We start from the raw sequence: 20,668 nt of genomic DNA, 5'->3' as shown, positions 1-20,668 counted from the left end.
TTTGCTTTCCTTCCAACAGTAATTGCGATCTGGCAAGGAGGCTTAAACACCAGTGCTGCCATTAAGGCTCCTCAGAGCTGGCTCCTGTTTTGTGGATTTCCCTTCATTAGATCCATTAAATTCCTTGGCCTTTTGGAAGAGAAGTTAAAACTTTGGATTTCATCATACACCTTAGTCTAGGTTTTATATTGTCCCCTGATGATGTTTTTCATACATTTTTTGTTACGATTTGTTATTTTTAATTTTTGTTTTAGGTTGCTGTTACCCACTTTGCGAAAGTAATAGCTTAAAAAAGCACATAAATGGAAGAGTTACAAGATTAACAAAGAGCAAGGAATAAGCAGATAAATAAACATTTGTTCATTCTGCAATTTTTTTGAGGCAAATTGCAGCATTGTTGCTAACATTTGGAATAAAATGTTTTGTTGGCTTTAGACAACTGTTATTAAAATGTTTCAACAAGGTTCAGTCAAAATATCTTTGAAATCGGTTTTGAAAGCAGAGCCACATCTACCTACAGGCAGTCAGGATGATTTCATTAGTCCTCTTCACATGGAGGAGAATCCCACAGTGCTTCAGGCAAGTGTCAGACCTGAAACCTGTGATCACTGTGAATAAGACATGTTTTACAGCAGGTTTCGTGGATTAACTTAATATTTCGACAGAGGAAACCTCAACCTCCTTGTAGATGTGGCTTCAGAGGATGGAGGAGTGTCACTTAATAGAAATGGAAGTGGTTTAAAGTAGTAAAAGATACTATATATCACCATAAGATTTCACTCCTGTGCTTGCTTAAAGTAGATACTGGAATGCTTGGCTTTACACATTTCAGTTTAATTCCTGCATTTATAATTTTAAAAATTAATATTAGCCCTCCACCCTTCTGCTAAAATGCTCTCATTCATGCACTACTGCATTCTACTTATTATTCTTAACTTGACAGCATGTGATACCCAGATAAATACTTGACATCTCAGGTCTTGCAAATATGTTGGAATATTGTGATAGTAATTTAAGCAGATTGACTTTACTTGGATTTGTGACATCAAAGTCTGGATGTATTTCCTGCCCCCTTGACTCTTGGCTCCCACTAGGCTATTCTGTTCCGCATTCTGAAAATGTGGGTTGCTTAGCTTATATTTTATTCTTTTATTATATAGAGGTGAATTAGCTTGTGTGGAAAAATATCCAGGCGCACTTTCAAATGTCTGGAGCAGGGAACAGGTTCTTCACACAATTTGGATATTGTATGGACATTCTGCAAACTCTTGGTTTGCAATGCATGGGTGTTATGCATGTATACTAAAATAATGTCAAATGTGTCCGAAAAATTCAGCAAAATATCCCACCCCACTGCAAGGAGCTGTTCTGAGAATGTGGGTTTGGCTGGATATAGAATCATAGAGTCATATAGAATTGTTGAGTTGGAAGGGACCCCAAGGGTCATCTAGTCCAACCCCCTGCAGTGCAGGATTCTCAACTAAAGCATTCATCACAGATGGCCAACCTCTGCTTCAAAACCCCCCACGAAGGAGAATCCACCACCTCCCAAGGGAGTCTGTTCCACTGTCAAACAGCTCTTACTGTCAGAAAGTTCTTCCTGATGTTTAATTGGAATCTCCTTTCCTGTAACTTGAATCCATTGGTTTCGGTCCTGGCCTCTGGTGCAGGATGAAACAAGCTTGCTCCATCTTCCATGTGATAGCCCTTTAGATATTTGAAGATTGCTAGTTCATCTCCTCTCAGTCTCATCTTTTCCAGGCTAAACATATCCAATATGTAATCACAAAAGGAAGGAAGGAAGAACGATAGAGTTGGGGGGGGGGAGAGACACTGAAATGACTGTTACGGGAATGCATCTGCCTGGGGATATGGTGTTATAGTTCCACTGGTTATAGTAAAGTGATGTAAAATGTATGAAATACTGAGAGAAAGAATAGAATTATCTCATAGTATTACTCAGGATAAGCTATGAGGTTCTGACTCCATTTTTCAGTAAGATTTCCAATATCTATGTAGAAATATAATGTGAACTGCCCTGAGACCTCGTGAGTATTCAGCGATATATAAATTCTAATAATTCTAATAATAATAAGTATAAGTTAGTGCATGTATAAGTTAATTGTGATGTTTAAAAATAAGAAAGCGTAGTGGCTTACTTCTGTGTTTGGTCACGTCCTATGATACCAATATTTTTCCCTTTAACTTTTGCTACCTTTCTATATCTATATTTTTACTAAATCAATGAAAGTTCTAATCTGCTGAAAGAGCTTTTCATATAATTGTAGCATTGCAACAGTTATGAACACAGTGAACAACAATATAGTGAATATACTGTTTCATGGGCGAAGACAAAATAACAAATTTTAGACAAACAGTTGCAACTCAGAACAGTTAATCATGGAATCAACAATAGAGGAGATGAAACTTGATTTAATCATTAGTAGTGTTCAGGTTTTGTGTCAGGTACAAGCGATGTTGAACAATGTGGAGCATTGCCCACAGTGCTATCCAGTTCAGTGTATGAATGCAAAATTGTCCCAAAAGTTCAAAGAGAAGTAAATTTAATTGCCAAAGAGAATGTTTCTTTTGAAATGAATGATTTAGCAGTATTTCACAATTCTATTCACACCTATGTTATAGTCATTGATCCATTGCCCACTGTGGAGAATGAGAAGAGGTGTCTAATAACAGAAACCTCCTTCTGTCCCTGTTTTACAATCAGTCTAGCTGGTCTATGACCAGTGAACAGCCAATAACCATTCCAATTTCTTAAGCTTTTGTGCCCAGAAGATTTGTGCCCAATGGCCTGAAGGCACACTCTTCCATTGTTTAGCAAGACACATGGATGTCAACATGCATGGACTGTTTTTATTGAATTCTCTCAAATATACAGAGAAAATGGCTTTAGTGTGCCAGATTTTATTGCCAACAGTTTCATCCAAGGCCTCACCCAAATCTGCTTTCTCCACCAATCATAAACTAGAAAATGAGGGGAACCATGAGGCTAGTCACATTGAATATAAATTAGACACTTGCCCTTTTGTATAATTATTTGAATGAAAAAACAACAATCCATCTTCCATGTAAGTTAAAGTTTGAGTTGCCTGTGCACTCACTGCTGGTTTGGATATCAAGTGTAACCACTGGAGAAACCTCAACCAATTCCAAGCTGGGTGGAATGAGCTGAGCATGAGGCTAACCTGAAGTCGAGGGAGATCCATCATCATAGAAGTCATATGTCCCAGGAGCCTGTATGTTGTTCTTTTGTGCTAATGTAATGGTTTGGCATACTGCATTGGCTTAGGCCAGGCACGTCCAACTTTGAGTAGGGTGTGATCTACAATCCAATATCAAAAACTGGCAGTGATCTACCACCCTCCGAAAGTCATTTAAGTTAAATGAAAGAATGGATCTTTATTTCACAGATACCGTAGTTATGTTTGGATGACAGATCCAAATAGTTGTTAGATGGACAAGTAACTAAACAAGTGAGAAAAGTCAAACTATATTTTTATATTAGTTTACACAGATCTGAGGAGCCAGTCAGAGTGCGCCGGGCTTTTCTGTCTTTCCCCTACTGTTGCTTTAAATTGCAGCTGACTTCGTGTCAGCATCCCCAAGCCCTTACTCCACCTCTCTTTCCCCTACTGTTGCGTTAAAGCAGGCTTCCTCAAACTCGGCCCTCCAGATGTTTCGGACCTACAACTCCCATGATCCTTAGCTAGCAAGACCAGTGGTTAGGGATGATGGGAATTGTCGTCTCAAAACATCTGGAGGGCCGAGCTTGAGGAAACCTGCGTTAAAGTCTTTCCCTCACTCAAACTCATGAAGCGCTAAGGGGGATTTCCCCCATGTGTTTTGTTCTTTGCCTTCCTGGCTGTTGGGGGGGGGCTCCTTTCTCATTCCTTTTGTTGCATTTGAACTAGCGGGTATTTCCTGCCTCCCCTCCCTCCACCATGTCCCCCTCACCCCACCACCAGAGCTCTACCCCCCCCCAAGGCAAGCTGGCTTCAGAAGGAAGGAGGAGGAGGAGCCTGCGATTGACCCATATCAGTCCCAGGATCTATGTCTTGGACACACGGGCTTAGGCCAATGAGTTAAGCCTCGGTCACCAGAATGCATAGAAGAACTGTCAGTAGATCCCAGACAGAAAGCAGTGTGTGGAGAGCCTTTCTCAGTCCACTTCTGTAATTAATATACAAAAATTCAATTCTGCCATAATACACACACATGCCATACAGAACATAAGAAGAGCCTGCTGGATCAGGCCAGTCACCCAACTAGTTCATTATCATGTTGTCACAGTGCCATGTGCGAGACCAGCAAGCGGGTTATCAATACAAATCAGGTAGTTTTAAGACTTATACATCTTTTAAATTATTTTAAGTCTTTTGCATTGTTAAGGAGTTGAAAGGATCAGAAAAATTAAAGGACACTGATCAACCCTCTATCTCCCCACCCTGCATAATTTATGAGGCCTTTTTTAGGGTGTGTGAAGTGAGCCCTTGTGAAAATTTTGTGTATGGCCCAGATAAATTTGTGGTCTGGTACTAACTATTCACCATGTTCTTTTCAACCTTTTTAAAACATTAATTCACCCAAAGTCAGTGGTCTCCCAGAGTGGCATCCCATAAGGGGGAGGGCTAAGCAGAAATAGTGTTCCTACAGTAGCAGAAGCACCAGATAATAATAATAATAATAATAATAATAATAATAATAATAATAATACCCCACCCACCTGTGGATACATGTGTGGGTACATCTGTGTGGGTACATCTGTGGGTACACTCTGGGCGGCTCCCAACAGAATATTAAAAACACGATAAAACATTGAAAACTTCCCTAAACAGGGCTTTCTTCAGATGTCTTCTAAAAGTCAGATAGTTGTTTATTTCCTTGACATCTGATGGGAGGGTGTTCCACAGGGTGGGCACAACTGCCGAGAAGGCCCTCTGCCTGGTTCCCTGTAACCTCACTTCTTGCATGGAAGAGAGTATTTTAAAATAGTACAATACATCTAGAAGCAGCCATTTTTCCATAGGGGAGTGATAGGAGGCAGGGCTACATTTCATAGAATCATAGAATTGAAGAGTTAGAATGAATCCTGAGGGCCATCTAGACTAATCCCCTAGCTCAACTAAAGAACCCATGACAGAGTGGCCATTAAACTTCTACTTAAAAACCTCCAAGGAAGGAGAGTCCACTACCTCCCAAGGGAGACCGTTCCACGATGAACAGCTCTTACTGTCAGAATGCTCTTCCTGGTGTTTAGTCGTCATCTCCTTTCTTGTAACTGCAATCCACTGATTTGAGTCCTACTCTCCAGAGCAGGAGAAAACAAGCTTGTTCTATGCTCCATATGAAACCCTTTTAGATATTTAAAGAAGACAATCATATCTCCTCTCAGTCTCCTCTTTTCTAGGCTAAATATACCAAACTGCCTCAGTTGTTGCTCACAAGGCTTGGTTTCCAGACCCTTGATCATCTTGGTCCCCTTCCTCTGCACTCACTCCAGTTTGTCAATATCCTCCTTAAATTGTGGCACTCAGAGCTGGACACAGAATTCCAGGTGTGGTCTGACTAAGGCAAAATAGAGTGGTGTGATTACTTCCCTTGATCTGGACACTATCCTTCTGTTGATGCAGCCTAGAATAGTATTAGCTTTTTTTTGCTGCTGCATCACACTGTTTACTAATCCCTGGATCCTTGTCACATATACCACTGGCAAGCCAGGTATTCCCCATCTTGTATTTATACCATCTTGTGTGTGTTTTATGTTATATAAGCAGGTTCTTTGGCTGAAGAGGGGTTAAATGAATGAATAGCGAAGAGGAGAATCAGAGTGTTGATGCTTGTACCAACTAACTAGCATTATACTACCATTTAAAGAGGATTATAGTTCACTAAATCTTAGGGAGTTAGTGAAAACCTATGAAGAGTTGTGTGCAGATTTAATTAAGTTAATCCATGTGGAACAAATCAATGTTTCCACTTTACAGTCATCCATACAAGAAAAGGATGTTTTAGCTCTTAAAATCTGTCTAAGATGCCCATGCTTTCTTTTTGAGCCCTAGTTAATGAATATATTGAACTAAGAGTACACAGTGCTTTCCTGCATAGTGCCCAAAAATGGATGATTGCGGAATCAAAATCCTTCCTGCGTTTGCTTCTAAGATAGCTGGAGACAAAACAGAATGGTGAGGTGCCTCCAGTTTTACATGTGGCTAAAGCCTTTGATATTGGGCATAGTCTCTGAAGATGTGTATTTTTCCAGCTTTTTTTTTGCTGGCTGAACATTTAAAATAAGAACCCTATTAGCTGTTCAGGTGAATAATTATTAGTTTCTCCCTCTTTCTTTTATTACTAGTACATACCCAAGCACACACAGCGTCAATATTAGCATTTGGGAATTGGGGAAAAATTCTCTTATTTCTACATGTCAGCCTTTTATCTTGGCACAAACTAGAATATCTCTGAATGCTTTTTGAAGTGCAAAAATAATTTAGCTAAATGTTTTTTTTCTGAATAATTTCACAGGTTTTTTCAAGTAACTGGAGTATCAAGAGTACTGTGGTAATTATTTGATTGCTGATTATTATAGTGTTGTCTTCACTATAGTTATTTAAATTGTTAATGGAAAGCTACTAGTATAATTAAATATTTCTGAGCACTTGACTACAGTTGCATTGAACTGTGAAGAAATAATGTTATATAGCCAATCAAAAAGAGATACATGTAAACTCATTTAGAGCGCCAGTGTGTGTTAGGACTATCATGGTGATGCTTATTGCAGGAGAAATTAAAGATACATTTTTATGCTAAGAGGCAATACAGAAATTAGTTCCTGAATTAGTTGTTAATTGATTTGGTAATTCCCTCGGGTATGCATGCTCTTTTCCCTTTTTTGTTGTTGCATTCAGTTAACAGTGACTATTCCCAGAGCTCTTGAAATATTTTTCCAATTAGATCAAATGTGCCCTTATATCAGAGTGGCTAGAGCCAGGGATAGCTGCATACAATGTTTAATCTGCATATGAAGGCTGTCCGTAATTCCACTGTTTGTTGATACAAACAATATGTTAAGCCATTATTTCATAAGCTGTGGTGGTGCACGCAAAAGTAGTGGTCTGAATCGTAAGTGCAGTTAAACGTGTTTTTAAAAGTTTGAAACTTTGAATATTAGTTCTTTTTTTTCTTCATGTGCTTGTCACCAAGTGCCTGTGGCTCCAGTCACTCTGATATGAGTCTGATATAAGGTTGCCTTTAAGGTCAGGTTTGATCTAATTTGAAAAAAATGTTGTTGGTATAATGAAATTTATAGGGAGACAATGCAGCTTCTCTGGTGCAGATGAGAATGAGGTGTTTTTTTTCCTTCCAGTTATTCTAAATTACCTATATTTAAGGTTGTACATTCAACCATGTGAAAGTAGTCGTCAAAATTATTGTCCTATATGTTCTCCTTCCACTGATTATTCAACAAGAATACACAGCCCAAATACTAAATGATCTGGATCTTACCATTGCACAACAGTATTAAAGTAATTCTCTGCAATATTGTTAGATGTCGTCTTTCAAATACACAAGATTAAAAGAACATTTTTGATGTGGAAAAAAATGTTGCTGGTTTGCCATGTGTGAGAGACTTTTAGAAATGGTTTTGGTTTTATGTATTTATTTACAATATTTGTATAATGCCCAATAACCTATAGAATTCAATTTATTTAATGTATATTGATGCAACATGCAGATTCCAAAAGAAGCGTTGTAGGGAACCGCTTAGGATTCTTTAGCGTCTTCCTTTTTGCATCAGTGTTACACATTTATTGCATGTTAGCTCTGTGGCAATTAATACAGTGTACTTGTCAAATGCACTTGGGAATTCCTCACAAATTCCTTTGCTTCGGGCATTAAAAAGAAACAGTGTGTACAATCTGAAAATGTTGATGCCAGGGTTCTTTCATCACGTAGTGTATGGAGGGAATTAGCAGGGAGATGAAGTGATTTACAAAATGAGATTAAGTAGAATAGTGATGACAGTTAGCAAGTCAGATTGCTTCGTAGACTTTTGTTGACACAAGGATTATTAATATGTTGTAGAGATGTTAAGGGAATTCTGCCATATTTGTATGGTTGCCAACTAAACGTTGACACTTGCATTGTGGCTAATAAATTCATTTAGATTTATAAGCATTGTTTACAGAACCTATACGCCTGCTGAAACTCTAACAGCATCTGTTCCTTCTTACTAATTAACAGCTAATTACGAATGAGCTTTGTGTGTTTGTCAGTGTAACCGGCTCATGCATTTTGTAGGGAACATTAACAAATTGATTTACATAGTAGGAAAGCAATCAAAAGAGTAAACTGAACAGCAAGTATTTAAAGGCCCTTAGCTTCTTCTTGAACAGTGTAAACTTGTGACAGTCTAAATATTTCCATGCAATTTAAGTAACTGCACAAATGTGTACCAGTTACTTGTTGAAATAATGATTTTCAAAGCAAAATTGTGAGAAAAGGAGCTTGTATGGTGCAGGGCGTTTTTCATCTGGAAGTGGCCAAACTCAGTTCCAGCCCCTCTCAGGTACGCACCATTGCCCTTTTTATGGAGTTGGGATTAGAGATGGGAAGACCCAGAAAAACAGAAAAGTCAAGGCAGGGGAAGGGGATCCTCTTCCCCCTAAAGTGAGGGAGAACTGGTTTTCCTAGTTTTTCTCTGGGCCTTTACGTCTCTATTTCTTTTTCAGAGTCTTCCCATGCACCATGGAGAACAGTTGGAGGTTTTGATGCAGTTTTCAAAACAGGACCCCCTTTTTTCTTGATAATGAAATAAGGTACCACAAGAGAGATCTTATGGTATCTGAAAAACATTTATAATGGCATAAACATTTGTAGACAACAAAAACCTGAGCACATATCATTTCTCAACTCTGCAAACTTTTTCTTTTTTACCAACCTTGATAAACAAAATGTCTGACTTAAGTGCACACATAAGTGCCCCTCACAGACGCTGTCTAACCTTCCTCACTTGGCTGTTGTGAAGCTACAGAAGGAAGTATAAAATAGCTGCAAGAGGGAACTTAGTGCGGGTATCGTGGATATCAAATTTTGGTTCCTTTAACCGGCCTGGTGTATCTTTGTCCTATACAGGCAGAATTCTTTTTGTGACAGTACTCACAGGCAGCCATTTTGTCTTGGCGCCCACTACACTTTTATGAATATATGAGAGTGCTTGCACCTTGTTTGCACTGTATCATGTTTATCTGCAGACACCCCCTCCCCACACATTAGTGCAGCTTCAACCAGTCTGCTGTGGTTATTTCATGTTTTAGATCCCATTAAAAAAAACACAACAATTTCCAATGTTTTGCACTGAAAATAAGCATGCCTGATCAAAGGCCTCTCAGTCAAAAGAAATTTAAAACCCACATTCTGAATTCAATATAGGATATTGGGATATGCATCCAGGGAGCAAGGTCCACTTATGCAATGATTCTTTACTCCCCTCCTTCCCCATGTGGAGGGAAACCAGTGGTTCCCAATTAGCTGAGTACTTCAGACCTCCTGTTTTTCAAAAGCCATTCGTGGACCTCTTACTTTTGAGCATTTTTATATTTCTATGGTAATTCTTGTTAAGCGAATGGTGTCACAGACCCCCAAGGGGGGTTACATTGACCCTCCCCCCGGGGTCTACAGCCCACATATTGGAAACCACTGCTCTAAACCTATTCCGGGTTTTTCCCCAACCTCCAGAGTCAATTTAGAGAACAAAGGGAAAGGGGAAGAAAGTCCCGTTGCATGATTAGACTACATTCTGCACACACAACAATTTAGTTGAATCCTGCTCATAGCAATGAGTTTCATTGAGCATTCTGACACAGGCATTTCCCCCCTTTCTTTTGCACACGCACACACATGCACACATACACTGTTGACAAATTCTGCTTTCCAAAGTAGACAAGAGAATGAAGACAGGTCATGTGGGCTGACAGGTGGGCAGTGAGCACATGTGATCCTCATTGCTTCAGCAGCCCCACCCTCAACAACGAAAGCTGCATATTTGCTTGTGTCAAACCCAGACCCAGAAATTAAAAGCTCCACATGAGAGCCTTTTGTAAAGTTTCAATTCATATCTGAGCGCAACAGGCAAAAAGTGGCTTATGTAGCATTTTCACTACAGAGTTAGTGGGTTAAATGTACAACATCTCTAATGTATTTTGGGCTATATTCAAGCAAATAATAGTAACACTTTAATTGAAAATGGCTCAAATGATTAGCTAAAACATGCTTTATTCACTAAAAGCTATATTAGACCACAATCCTATGCACAGTTACCTGGAAGGAAGTTTTTTTGAACACAATGTCCAACCAGATGCCTGTTAGAAACCCGCAAGCAGGACACAATCCCAGTAGTAACCACTAAGAGCCTTATGATGAACAAGAGGTAAAGGACTGAGAAAATAGATAGCTGAATACTAGAAAGATTAGTACAGGGTTCATTTGCCATTTAACTTGACTGTAATGATCCAAGAAAAGAGAGCAAGTAGATTAACAGAAATGGATGAAATCATATTCTATTCCACTTGGAAGAACTGTAAATGTCAATTGGGAGAGAAATTAACTAAAAAGACCAAAAGCATCGACAAGAATGAAATGAGGCTAAAATTTAAAAGCACCATAGAATGAGACAAATACATACTGCATTGACTCAGTGGCACTTTGACATTCTTTCTTAGTGCCCGACTTTGGCATTTTTTTTGTTTCTCTCACAATGTGCAAATAATATACTTAGGACAGTTCCCAGTCTTCTGATGTTTATATTGTTTTCGAATACATGTGGCTGATAAATTGGTCTAAACCAATTCAGTAGTTTATCATAAATGGTTTCAAACAATTCGTTATAGTACAGTGGTACCTTGGTTCTCAAACTTAACCTGTTCCGGAAGTCGGTTCCAAAACAAAAGCGTTCCAAAACCAAGGTGCACTTTCCCACAGAATGTAATGCAAAGTGGATTAATCTGTTCCAGACTTTTAAAAACAACTCCTAAAACAAAATTTTTACATGAATTTTACAATCTAACAAGACCATTGATCCATAAAATGAAAGCAATAATCAATGTACTGCACTATAAAATAAATAAGACAGTATTTAATTTTTTTTCTTACCTGCACTGATGATAATCATTATTTGGATGGGGGACTTTAATCCATTTCCGTAGTCACTCAATCAATCAATCAATCAATCAATCAGTAGCTGAATTGGGTTTCAGAGTCACAAAAACAAATTAAATGAAAAAGCCTTAAAAAACCCCCACACAAAATAAATAGCAAAAACGAAAGCGCCAAACAATCTGTTCCGGAAGTAGTCCGTTTGATTTCCAAAATGTTAAAAAACTAAGGCGCAGCTTCTGATTGGTACAGGCGCCACGGAAACAATAGCCGACAACCACATTGGACATTGGGATTCCGGAAAACGTTCAAAAACCGGAACACGTCTGGGTTTTTAGCGTTTGGGAACCAAGGCGTTTGAGGACCGAGGTACCACTGTATCTTTAACCGAGGGGTATGTAACAGACATGGGAACTTACACAGATTCATGATTGGCTGGAGAAACAAGAAAAAGAGCTGTGATGGACAAAGTTGTTGGTTCTCCCCCCTGCCCCCTCCTATGAGGTGAGGCAGGTGGCTAATAGAAAGAGGGCCTTCTGGGTGGTGGCATCCGGCTTCCCCAGCAAGGTTGGCTGGTGCTGTATTTATGGTCTTTTGGCACTGGGTGGATTTTCCTCAAACCCCAGCTCCAGGCCTTTTAATAAAGTTGTGCTTTTAAAATCAGGGTTTCTCAACTAATGATTTCTGTTTTATTGTAATCCATATTATTAAGTACTTTGATACTTTTATGCTGCTTTTATTGTGTTGTGTTTTTTCTTTCATTTTTTGTGTGAGCCATCCAGTAAATGGGTCATTGGAGAAGCATACTGGAAGGAAGTCACAGAGCCTCTTGCTCTTCTATCAGGCTGGCAAAAAGTTGTCCTTGCAGAATCTCCACCTGTTTTAAAAGTCTTCTCTGTTGATGATTTTGCATACTACATTTTAGGAAGGAAACCTGGGAGTGGGGGGCAGGTGGGGAGCAGGGATAGGCATAAATGGTATTGTTTTGTACACAGATTGGAGAGTTTTAGTAGTTTAACAAATGCAGTAACTGTAATCTTAGTTGCTACATTAAAACACAGACTTCTAATACACATAAGGTGGCTTTGATTCTCCCTAAATTTGCTTTTTTATTACATCTCTTATCGCTATAATTACCAGATTACATGGGAGGAATGTAGAGGTGACACATTCTGCAACAAGAATGCAAAAAGGAAGTACCTGTTCCCTAAAGTGCCAGCCAAGAGGATTTATTACAGTTCAGCGTGTTTCAAAAGCACAAATCGCTTGCTTAGGAACAGGGTCATTCCACACCAAATCACCTGGTGCCATGTGCCCTTCCACCATTTGGCTTCTGTTCTTAGACCGAGGTAAAGTTCGCAAACCTGGACACTTCTGGTTTTTCGCAGTTCATAAACCGAATAATTCGTAAACAGGGCTGTTCTTAAACCGAGGTACCACTGTACATGTGTTGTGGTTTGCGCACTATGGATTATCAAACCTACCAAGGTAGAAAATGACTAAAATTCACTTTGAATGGTCAATGACCCTTTTCTGTGACACTTAATACCTTATTTTGAAAGAGACCAAAATTAGCTTTATTTTGATACTAAAATAAACCCAATTGGTTGAAAAATAAGTGGAACAGATTTTTTCTAAACTGATGCAGAAAAATCATTTCACCTAAATCATGCAAAAATTGAATTAAAAAAAAAATCTCATCTCATAGGTAAGTGCACATTCAAAAATTTTGAACAAAATCTGAGACATGAGAGCACGGTTAAGTATTAAAATCAGGTGATTTGGCGTGGAATGACCCAACAATCAGTTTCAGTAACTGAAGCAGCTTGCTTAAATATTTCTGCCTGTGTGGCACCACAAGGAAACAAGCAAAATGATCCTAGAAGTAAATTTGAACCATTTCCACTGTGGTGAATCCTGGAGGGCACCCTTTCTTAAAATTGTAGGATTACCACATCCTTACGTCTATTATGCCAAAACAAATTCTCTGTTCTCCTTTTCCAGTGGTATCCTAGCTTCCTTATAAAGAAAGGAATTTCTGTTTCCTACAAATAAAAGTAATTTGAAAACAATTATGACAACAACAATAATATTGCCAGCATTTCCACTACATTTGCTCCCTGAATTCTTTGTAGACACACCCATTGTTAAATAGTTGGTCAGTGGAATCTTTTATTGCATTATGCCACGAGAAGCTGTATGAATTGCTGCTGAGGAATGAAGATACTATTTTTATTTATTCATTGTTTATCCCTTTATCCAAAGGAGCCCAGTGTGGTCATACAACACATAAATAGCACACAAAAATTAAAATTAAAAACACAATAATGATGTAAAACAATTGAAAATACATTTTCATTGTGTATATACAGACCAGTTTCCAAGCTGCTGAACATACCCCCCACCCTTAGGTGCTAAACACCTGAGTGAACGGGAGTGCTTTCAGGCTCAGTCTAAGTGATGATTACATAGGGGGCACAAACCCATTTCCCCAGTAAGGGAGTTCTGTAATTGCAATGTGGCCACAAAGAAGGTGCTGCTGCAGATCGCAATCTTCTGGGCAGCATGGAAGAACCTTTCTTGCTGATCTTAAGGCCTTAGTTGGTGGTATATAGGGCTTTATTACATAGCCTATGACAACACATCCTTGTGTACCAGAAATCTAAGGGACAGGTTGTGTTTTTTTATTGGCTGAAAGAGCCATAAAGTTTACTTGATGACTTTTGTATGTCATTATATGTTACTATTTATTTAGAATCATTCTTTCATCTGTGCATGTAAAATTCCTGAATATTTTTGAAGCTCTTACTTTTCACTCTAACTGAACAGGTAGCATAGTAATACTATTAGTCAGAGCTCTAAGTAAAAATGACTTTGCTCTGTGCTATGTTAAATTGGCTGGTTAATTCTGGTGTTATTTACCCTGTAATTCATTAGTTTTACTCTGCCATTGGCAGCTGACAGGCTGTAATTTCACGCCTTGCAATAAAAGATGTCTCATAATCTGCTTCATTTAGCAGCAAGAGAATTTAATGAAATTAACTGCAGTCCTAATTATGCCACTGAATACTAAAGACTGCTTTCAGATTTCCTCAGAAAAGGACAAGGTCCACTTTTCTAGGCCACATTTTCCTTAAGAAAGTTGCAACTATTTCCATTGGATGAAAAGGATAAATTCCAACAGTTGATGAGGCTTTAATGGTCTAGTTCTCCCAAACTAGTCTTTAAACAAACAAACATGACCTACCACTTTAGATCAGGTCACATTTTAGGAGCATTTTTATGGAGCTTCCTTTCCTATAACCTGAAACTCATTTGTTTTGTAGTAGCACATTTTGGGTTCAGATTCACAGTACAGTCAAACCTTGATTCTCAGACAACTCCATTTTCAAATATTTTGGCTCCCAAACGCTGAAAACCCGGAAGTAAATGCTCCGGTTTTTTGGAACCCGAACGTCCGACGCAGCTTCCGCTTCAGTTCAAGAAGCTCTTACAGCCAATCGGAAGCCTCACCTCGGTTGTCAAACGTTTCGGAAGTCAAATGGTCTTCTGGAACAGATTACGTTTGACAACCGAGGTTTGACTGTAGATTACAAGTGAAACATCAATTTTCTGAGAAATAGGACTCTATGAAGTAATAGTTTGAATTACAGCATTGCATTATTCATGGAGCTGCTTCTGAAGATTATTTGGGAACTTTTGCTGGTGCAAAATGCAATGGCCAGATGGCTCACCAGAACAAGACAGTTTGAGCATATAACACCAATTCTGCCACAGCTGCACTGGCCCCCAGTCAGTTTCCAGGCCCAATTCAAAGTGCTGGTATTGACCTATAAAGCTTTGCCCATCTCAGGACCTTAATACCTTAAGGATTGCTTTTACCTATTCAAACTGGAACCTGTGCTTGTCCTCTGAGGCCCTTCTCTATGTGTCCCCCCCCCCCGAGAAGTTTGAAGGGTGGCAAAAAGAGAACAGGCTTTTTCTGTGGTGGCTCCCCAATCGGCTGTATCTGTGAGCTTGAACTGAAGTTATAATGTTAGACATAAGGAAAACAGCTAGGTTCCAATGATAAGGTTTGGAAACCAAAGGTGCTCTCAAAACCTAGTAACTAGTTTGTTTATTTAAGACCATTTGCATACCATTTAGTACATAAACTATCTCATAAGCAGTGCACAGCAATTAAAAAACACAAATATTACAGAAAATCTATCATAAAACCATCAGTGTAGAGTGCTGAAGATGAGTTTCTAGTCATAACAGTTCCTCATCAGCATATTAGCCTAGTGCTGAAAGGTTTGGCACTTGCTGCCAGTACATTACTAAGCTAGTTTAAGGTCTTACTGGTGGTGTATAAAGCCCTAAATAGCCAAGAACAAGGTTACCTTATATTGTCCAGACTGTTCCATGTTACTACATATTTATTTAATACTGTATTTTATGATGTTTTCATGCTTTTATCGTACACTGCTATTTTTCAATGAGTTGGTTGTTTATTTTATTTTTAAGAAAAATTCTAAATACAAATGACCCAAGAACGTCAATTAAAAGCACAGAATAACAAATAACAAATAACAGAATAACAAATAACAAAACAAGCATTATGACATACAGGGGGCAGGGTTCAAGTTTAACAATCAGTACTATCTACTGTTTGAAAAACAATCCTCAGAATTGCATTCCATCAGGGTGCTTCTGGTTGAGTCCCATTGACTGTGGAAACTCTGGTTAGAGTTGGTGCACTTGTTAATTACAGTTCCTTGTGTACTTCTGGTTCAATCTGCTGATCCTTACTTCTCTGGCCAGTTCAGATCCAGCTAGTCTCCCCCTGATGAGCTGGAGATTGAGAGGCGCATCTTGGGCTTATGACAGTATGAAATATGCCAGTGTCAAAGAATGCCTTTCCTGCTGAAACATTGGAGGCCCCATCAGTATTGGCATTCCATTGGCTTCTGAAGATAAGCATTTCCTTCATCTCCTGCTTTGATCATTGTACCATCTCAGTGGTTCCCAAACTTTTTCAGGCCTCCTCCTTGATTCCATCAGCTCATCCCCAGTGTCCCCAACCCTACCCTATAAAAAGCATTATTTAGAATAGTGGCTTGCATGACTCACTAAGGAAGACAGTAACAGAAAAATTCAAAACAGTAGCAATTAATTGCAGATTTATTCAGAACACAATTAAAACTGTTTAGTTTCATTAATTCAACAACACTGATGTCAGCAATATGCCTTCTCCAAGGGGTAAGAGACCCTTTTGCTGGACGGCGGAAGTCCAGAATGCATTCAAGAAGCTCAAGAATTTTGCTTCCAAAGCGTACTTGACTCATGCGAGTCTGCATCGACCGACGGTAGTTGAGACAGACACCTCGGACAGAGCCCTAGGGGCGGTGCTGCTACAAGAGGACAGACATCTGAGATCTGAGGCCGTGTGCTTTCCACTCCCAGAAGCTGAACCCGTCAGAGCAGAACTACACAATTTGGGGAAAAGAATTACTCGTGAAACGTTCGGCTCTGGACACGTGGAGACATTTCCTAGAAGGGGCACAGCACCAAGTGGAGGTGTGGACGGACCACAAGAACTTGGAGTATTGGCAGACGGCGAGGCAACTAAAGCAGAGGCAAATCAGATGGGCACAGTTCTTTGCTAGATTCAACTTCCAAATACGGCACGTCCTGGGGCACCAGAACCAGACAGTGGATGCACTTTCCCAGAAGCTGGAGTATCAGGGAAGAGGCTGGCCCAGGGCTGAGGCATATTCTTTCCCCAGAACAGCTTCGACTCACAGCGGCTCCTGTAGTAGAAAACACAGAGTTCAGGAGACACGCGTGAGACAAGTTGGAAGCAGTACGAAGAGGAGATAGCATCATCGAAGGCTTCACAGAAAAGGAAGGCTTGCTATTTCGTGGAGACGCACTCTACGTCCCAGAAGGAGAGTTGTGTGGCAGGGTGCTATGGCAGTGACATGACAACCCCGCGTCAGGGCATTTTTGACACTACAAGACTCTGTGCCAGCTGACGAGGCACGTTTGGTGGCCAAAAGTATGGGAAGAGGTGAAGGAGTCTGTGAGGGCATGTGAGACCTGCCAGTGAGCAAAGACGCCTAGGGAAGAACCAGCTGGTCTGTTCCAACCACAACGATTCCGCAAGGGGCATGGGAAACGGTTGTGATGGACTTCATGGATTTGCTGGCATCAGAGAAGCAGACGTTAATATGGGTGGTGGTAGACTTGTTCACGGAGATGGCGCACTTCATACCATGCACGAAACCGCCATCAGCCCAAGAAATGGCCAGGATGTCTGTAGACTACGTGTTCAAACTGCACTCATTACCCTTTGAGGGTGGTTTTGGACAGAGGGGCACAATTTACCTCCCAGTTTTGGAGGAAGCTGATGCAGCTGTTGGACGTAGAGGTGTGCCTGATGTCAGTGAGACACCCACAGACCAATGGAGAGTCAGAGAGAATCAATGCTACCTTACAGCAGTACCTCCGATGCTACGATTGGGTAGACAAGTTGAGCCTCGCCGAATTCGCTTACAATAACGCTGTGCACGCTTCGACAAAACAGACCCCGTTTGTAGCCAACCATGGAAGACACCCGAAGGCGTTTCCAGATCCAGGGAGTAACCTGTCTGTGCCGGCGGCGGAGCTGTTCATGGAAGAGATGCAGGCCTTGCATGAGATACTAAAGGAGGAACTAGATACTGCTAAAGTGCCTTACAAGAGGGGTGCAGGTGAGCATAGGCAGCAAGGCCAAGAAATCAAGGTGGGGGATCAGGTATGGCTGTCTGAGAAAGACTTGCCTCAGAAGGGGAGGTGCAGGAAGCTGTGACCACAGAGGGTGGGGCCATTTGAGGTAGTGGGACAAATTAACACTGTGTTGTTCTGGCTCAGACTGCCAGCTTCAATGAAGATCCATCCAGTGTTCCATAGGGCTCTCCTGTCACCAGTCACTCCAGCCCACCGGTATCAGAAGCCTAGGCAAGCACCCCCTCCTCCCGTACTGGTCAAGAATCAAGAGGAATATGAGGTGGAGGAGATATTGGACACTAGATTTTTCAGGAGAAAGTTGCAGTATTTGGTGTCCTGGAAGGGTTATGGACCTGAGGAAAGTTCCTGGGAGAGAGGCGAGGATGTATGTGCCCCTGCATTGCAGAGAGTTCCATCGCCATTACCCACACAAGCCCAAACCTAGAGAGTGGAGGGTGGAGGCTAGCCAAAGTGAGGAACAAGAAGAAGAAGAGTGCAGGATGGGGGAGACCGGAAATGAGGGAGCCCTTCACAGCAGGCAAAGAGGAGGAGGGAGGACTTAGAGGGGGGTGATGTCAGGAACATGCCTTCTCCAAGTGGATCCTCCCAGTGCCAGCGAAACCTCAGAGGGAGAAGGCGGGCAGACGGATTTACACAGGGAGAGTAACGATAGCTCTCCCCCCTCAGGAATGCCAGACACGGATTCCACAGATTCCCATGAGGCAGGATGAGTCGAAGGGGGGATCGGCTGGAGAGGGTGAAGGAGAAGGGAAGGAACAAGCCCTCCCAGAATCTCCTCGCAGTCGGCGCATGAGCAAACTCCAGGACCGATGTCAGCCACGCAGGAGGTGGAGGCAGGGTAGGACGTTACTCTGCTGGAAGGGGAGGAGCCAGACACCTGAGCTATCTGACTCTTCCGGAGATGATTGATCGTGGGGGCTAGCAGTGAGCTACTGTGCAATTACTCAATAAATCCAAGAAACTATAAAACTGTCGGCTTGCTGTGTCTTGGTGTGAGAGGAGCAACATAAATCCTTACAACTGATGCACTTGATCCAGTGGTACCAGCTTTTCAAAGTCCAATAGTCATTTATAGCTCCAGAGCACCAATGCTGTTTGATTGTGAGTCTGTTTGTGGGTTTGGCTGTGTGTTCTGCTGGAGCACATGGTCTGAGGCCGAGGGGCTACTGCTGAGAGGAAGCCAGACAGAACAAGGAAATGTTGTGGGTGGAGTTAACAGGCAGCAGCAGTTCTTTGCTGACTGCAGCTTCTGGGAGCTCATAAACAGGGGTGTTTGTGGGGGTGTTTAGTGACACTCCAAGGTGACTTTGGAAGGTACAGTGGGGGACACCTGGCTTTCCAGTAGTACATGTGAAGAGGATCTAGGGGTCTTTGTAGACCACAAGCTTAACACGAGTCACATGGAAAACAGAGCAAGCTTTTCTCCTGCTCTGGAGGGTAGGGGGTACGCCTTGATTCTTTGCTGTCGCTTGAGGCTCAGGTCACCTCAGTGGCCCAGAGTGCCTTCCATCAGCTTTGGCTGGTGGCCCAGCTATACTCCTATCTGGACAGGGATAGCCTAACAACTGTTGACTATGCTCTGGTAACCTCAAGGTTAGATTACCGCAATGTGTTATCTATAGCGTTGCCTTTGAAGACGGTTCAGAAACTTCAGCTGGTGCAGAATTCAGCGGCCAGGTTGCTCACTGGAACAATATGGTTTGAGCATATTATACCAATCCTGGCCCAACTGCACTGGCTACTGATTAGTTTCCAGCCCAATTCAAAGTGCTGGTTTTGACCTACAAATCCTCAAATGGCCCAGGACTGCAGTACCTCAAGGACCACCTCTTTCCATATGAACCTACCTGGACCCTAAGATCATCCTCTGAGGCCCTTCTTTGTGTGTCTACTTGAGAGGTCAGGAGGGTGGCAACACGAGAACAGGCCTTCTCTGCAGTGGCTCCCCTTCTGTGTAATGCTCTCCCCAGGGAAGTTTGCCTGGCGTCTTCACTATATACCTTTAGGCGCCAGGCAAAAACATTTCTTTTCAACCAGTCCTTTGCCTGACTTGATCTACATCCTACAGTATACCCTTTTTAAAATGCTGTCTCTCTGGGAGTTTTATTTTTTATTGGGTTGTTTTTGTTTTGATTTTATGTATTTGATAATTTATGGGAACCGCCCTGAGACCTTTGGGTATAGGGTGGTATAGTAATTAATTAATAACAAAAAAATGATAGGACCCGAACCAATGGATTCAAGTTATAGGAAAGGTGGTTCCAACTAAACAACAGGAATAATTGCAAATGCAGTTCAGTGTAAGTGCCATGTCATCATGCACACCTGTGGTGTGAACATGTTTGGAATACTTTGTGCAGTTCTGGTTGCTGCATCTCAAAAAAGACAGTGTAGTGCCCAAAAGGGCCTCCCTAATGATCATCTCCCTGAAAGAAAGGTTATGTTTGGGGGGAAGGTGGATGTGATCAGTGCCTGTAAAATTATGCATGGTGTGTAGACTTGTAACACTAAAACCTTGGGTTATCATTGGTGGCAAATTGAGAACAGACACACTTAACATAAGTAATCTTCCGAGAAACTGACAGGACTCCATTTGTGGTTTCCTTCCACATCTACTAAAACCACTCCAACATACCATCAATATTCTGAAGCCTGTCGTGCACTCTGATGCTTCTATCACTCTGCTAGTCTACTTGCCCTTATTACAGATGGCCTCCAATCCAGGACA

At 41.1% G+C, this 20,668-nt stretch overlaps 1 protein-coding gene across 7 annotated transcripts in view; it reads left to right on the top strand.

Moving 5' to 3' along the window:
- AGAP1 (ArfGAP with GTPase domain, ankyrin repeat and PH domain 1) overlaps positions 1 to 20,668 on the top strand; it is a 326,368-nt gene that overhangs the window by 119,925 nt on the left and 185,775 nt on the right. Inside the window, exon 11 of one of the 7 annotated variants that reach the window (XM_053362889.1) lies at positions 18,607 to 18,877. The exons of the other annotated variants lie outside the window; for them this stretch is intronic. Within the exon in view, the coding sequence (XP_053218864.1) occupies positions 18,607 to 18,849 (243 nt within the window). The 3' untranslated portion in view covers positions 18,850 to 18,877. Of the gene's footprint in view, positions 1 to 18,606; positions 18,878 to 20,668 lie in introns of those variants that run through there. 7 annotated transcript variants of the gene reach the window in all.

Source organism: Podarcis raffonei, chromosome 1 (genome assembly GCF_027172205.1).
Source record: "Podarcis raffonei isolate rPodRaf1 chromosome 1, rPodRaf1.pri, whole genome shotgun sequence".
Taxonomy (NCBI): Eukaryota; Metazoa; Chordata; class Lepidosauria; order Squamata; family Lacertidae; genus Podarcis; species Podarcis raffonei.
This window is presented reverse-complemented; position numbering and strand designations above follow the sequence as displayed.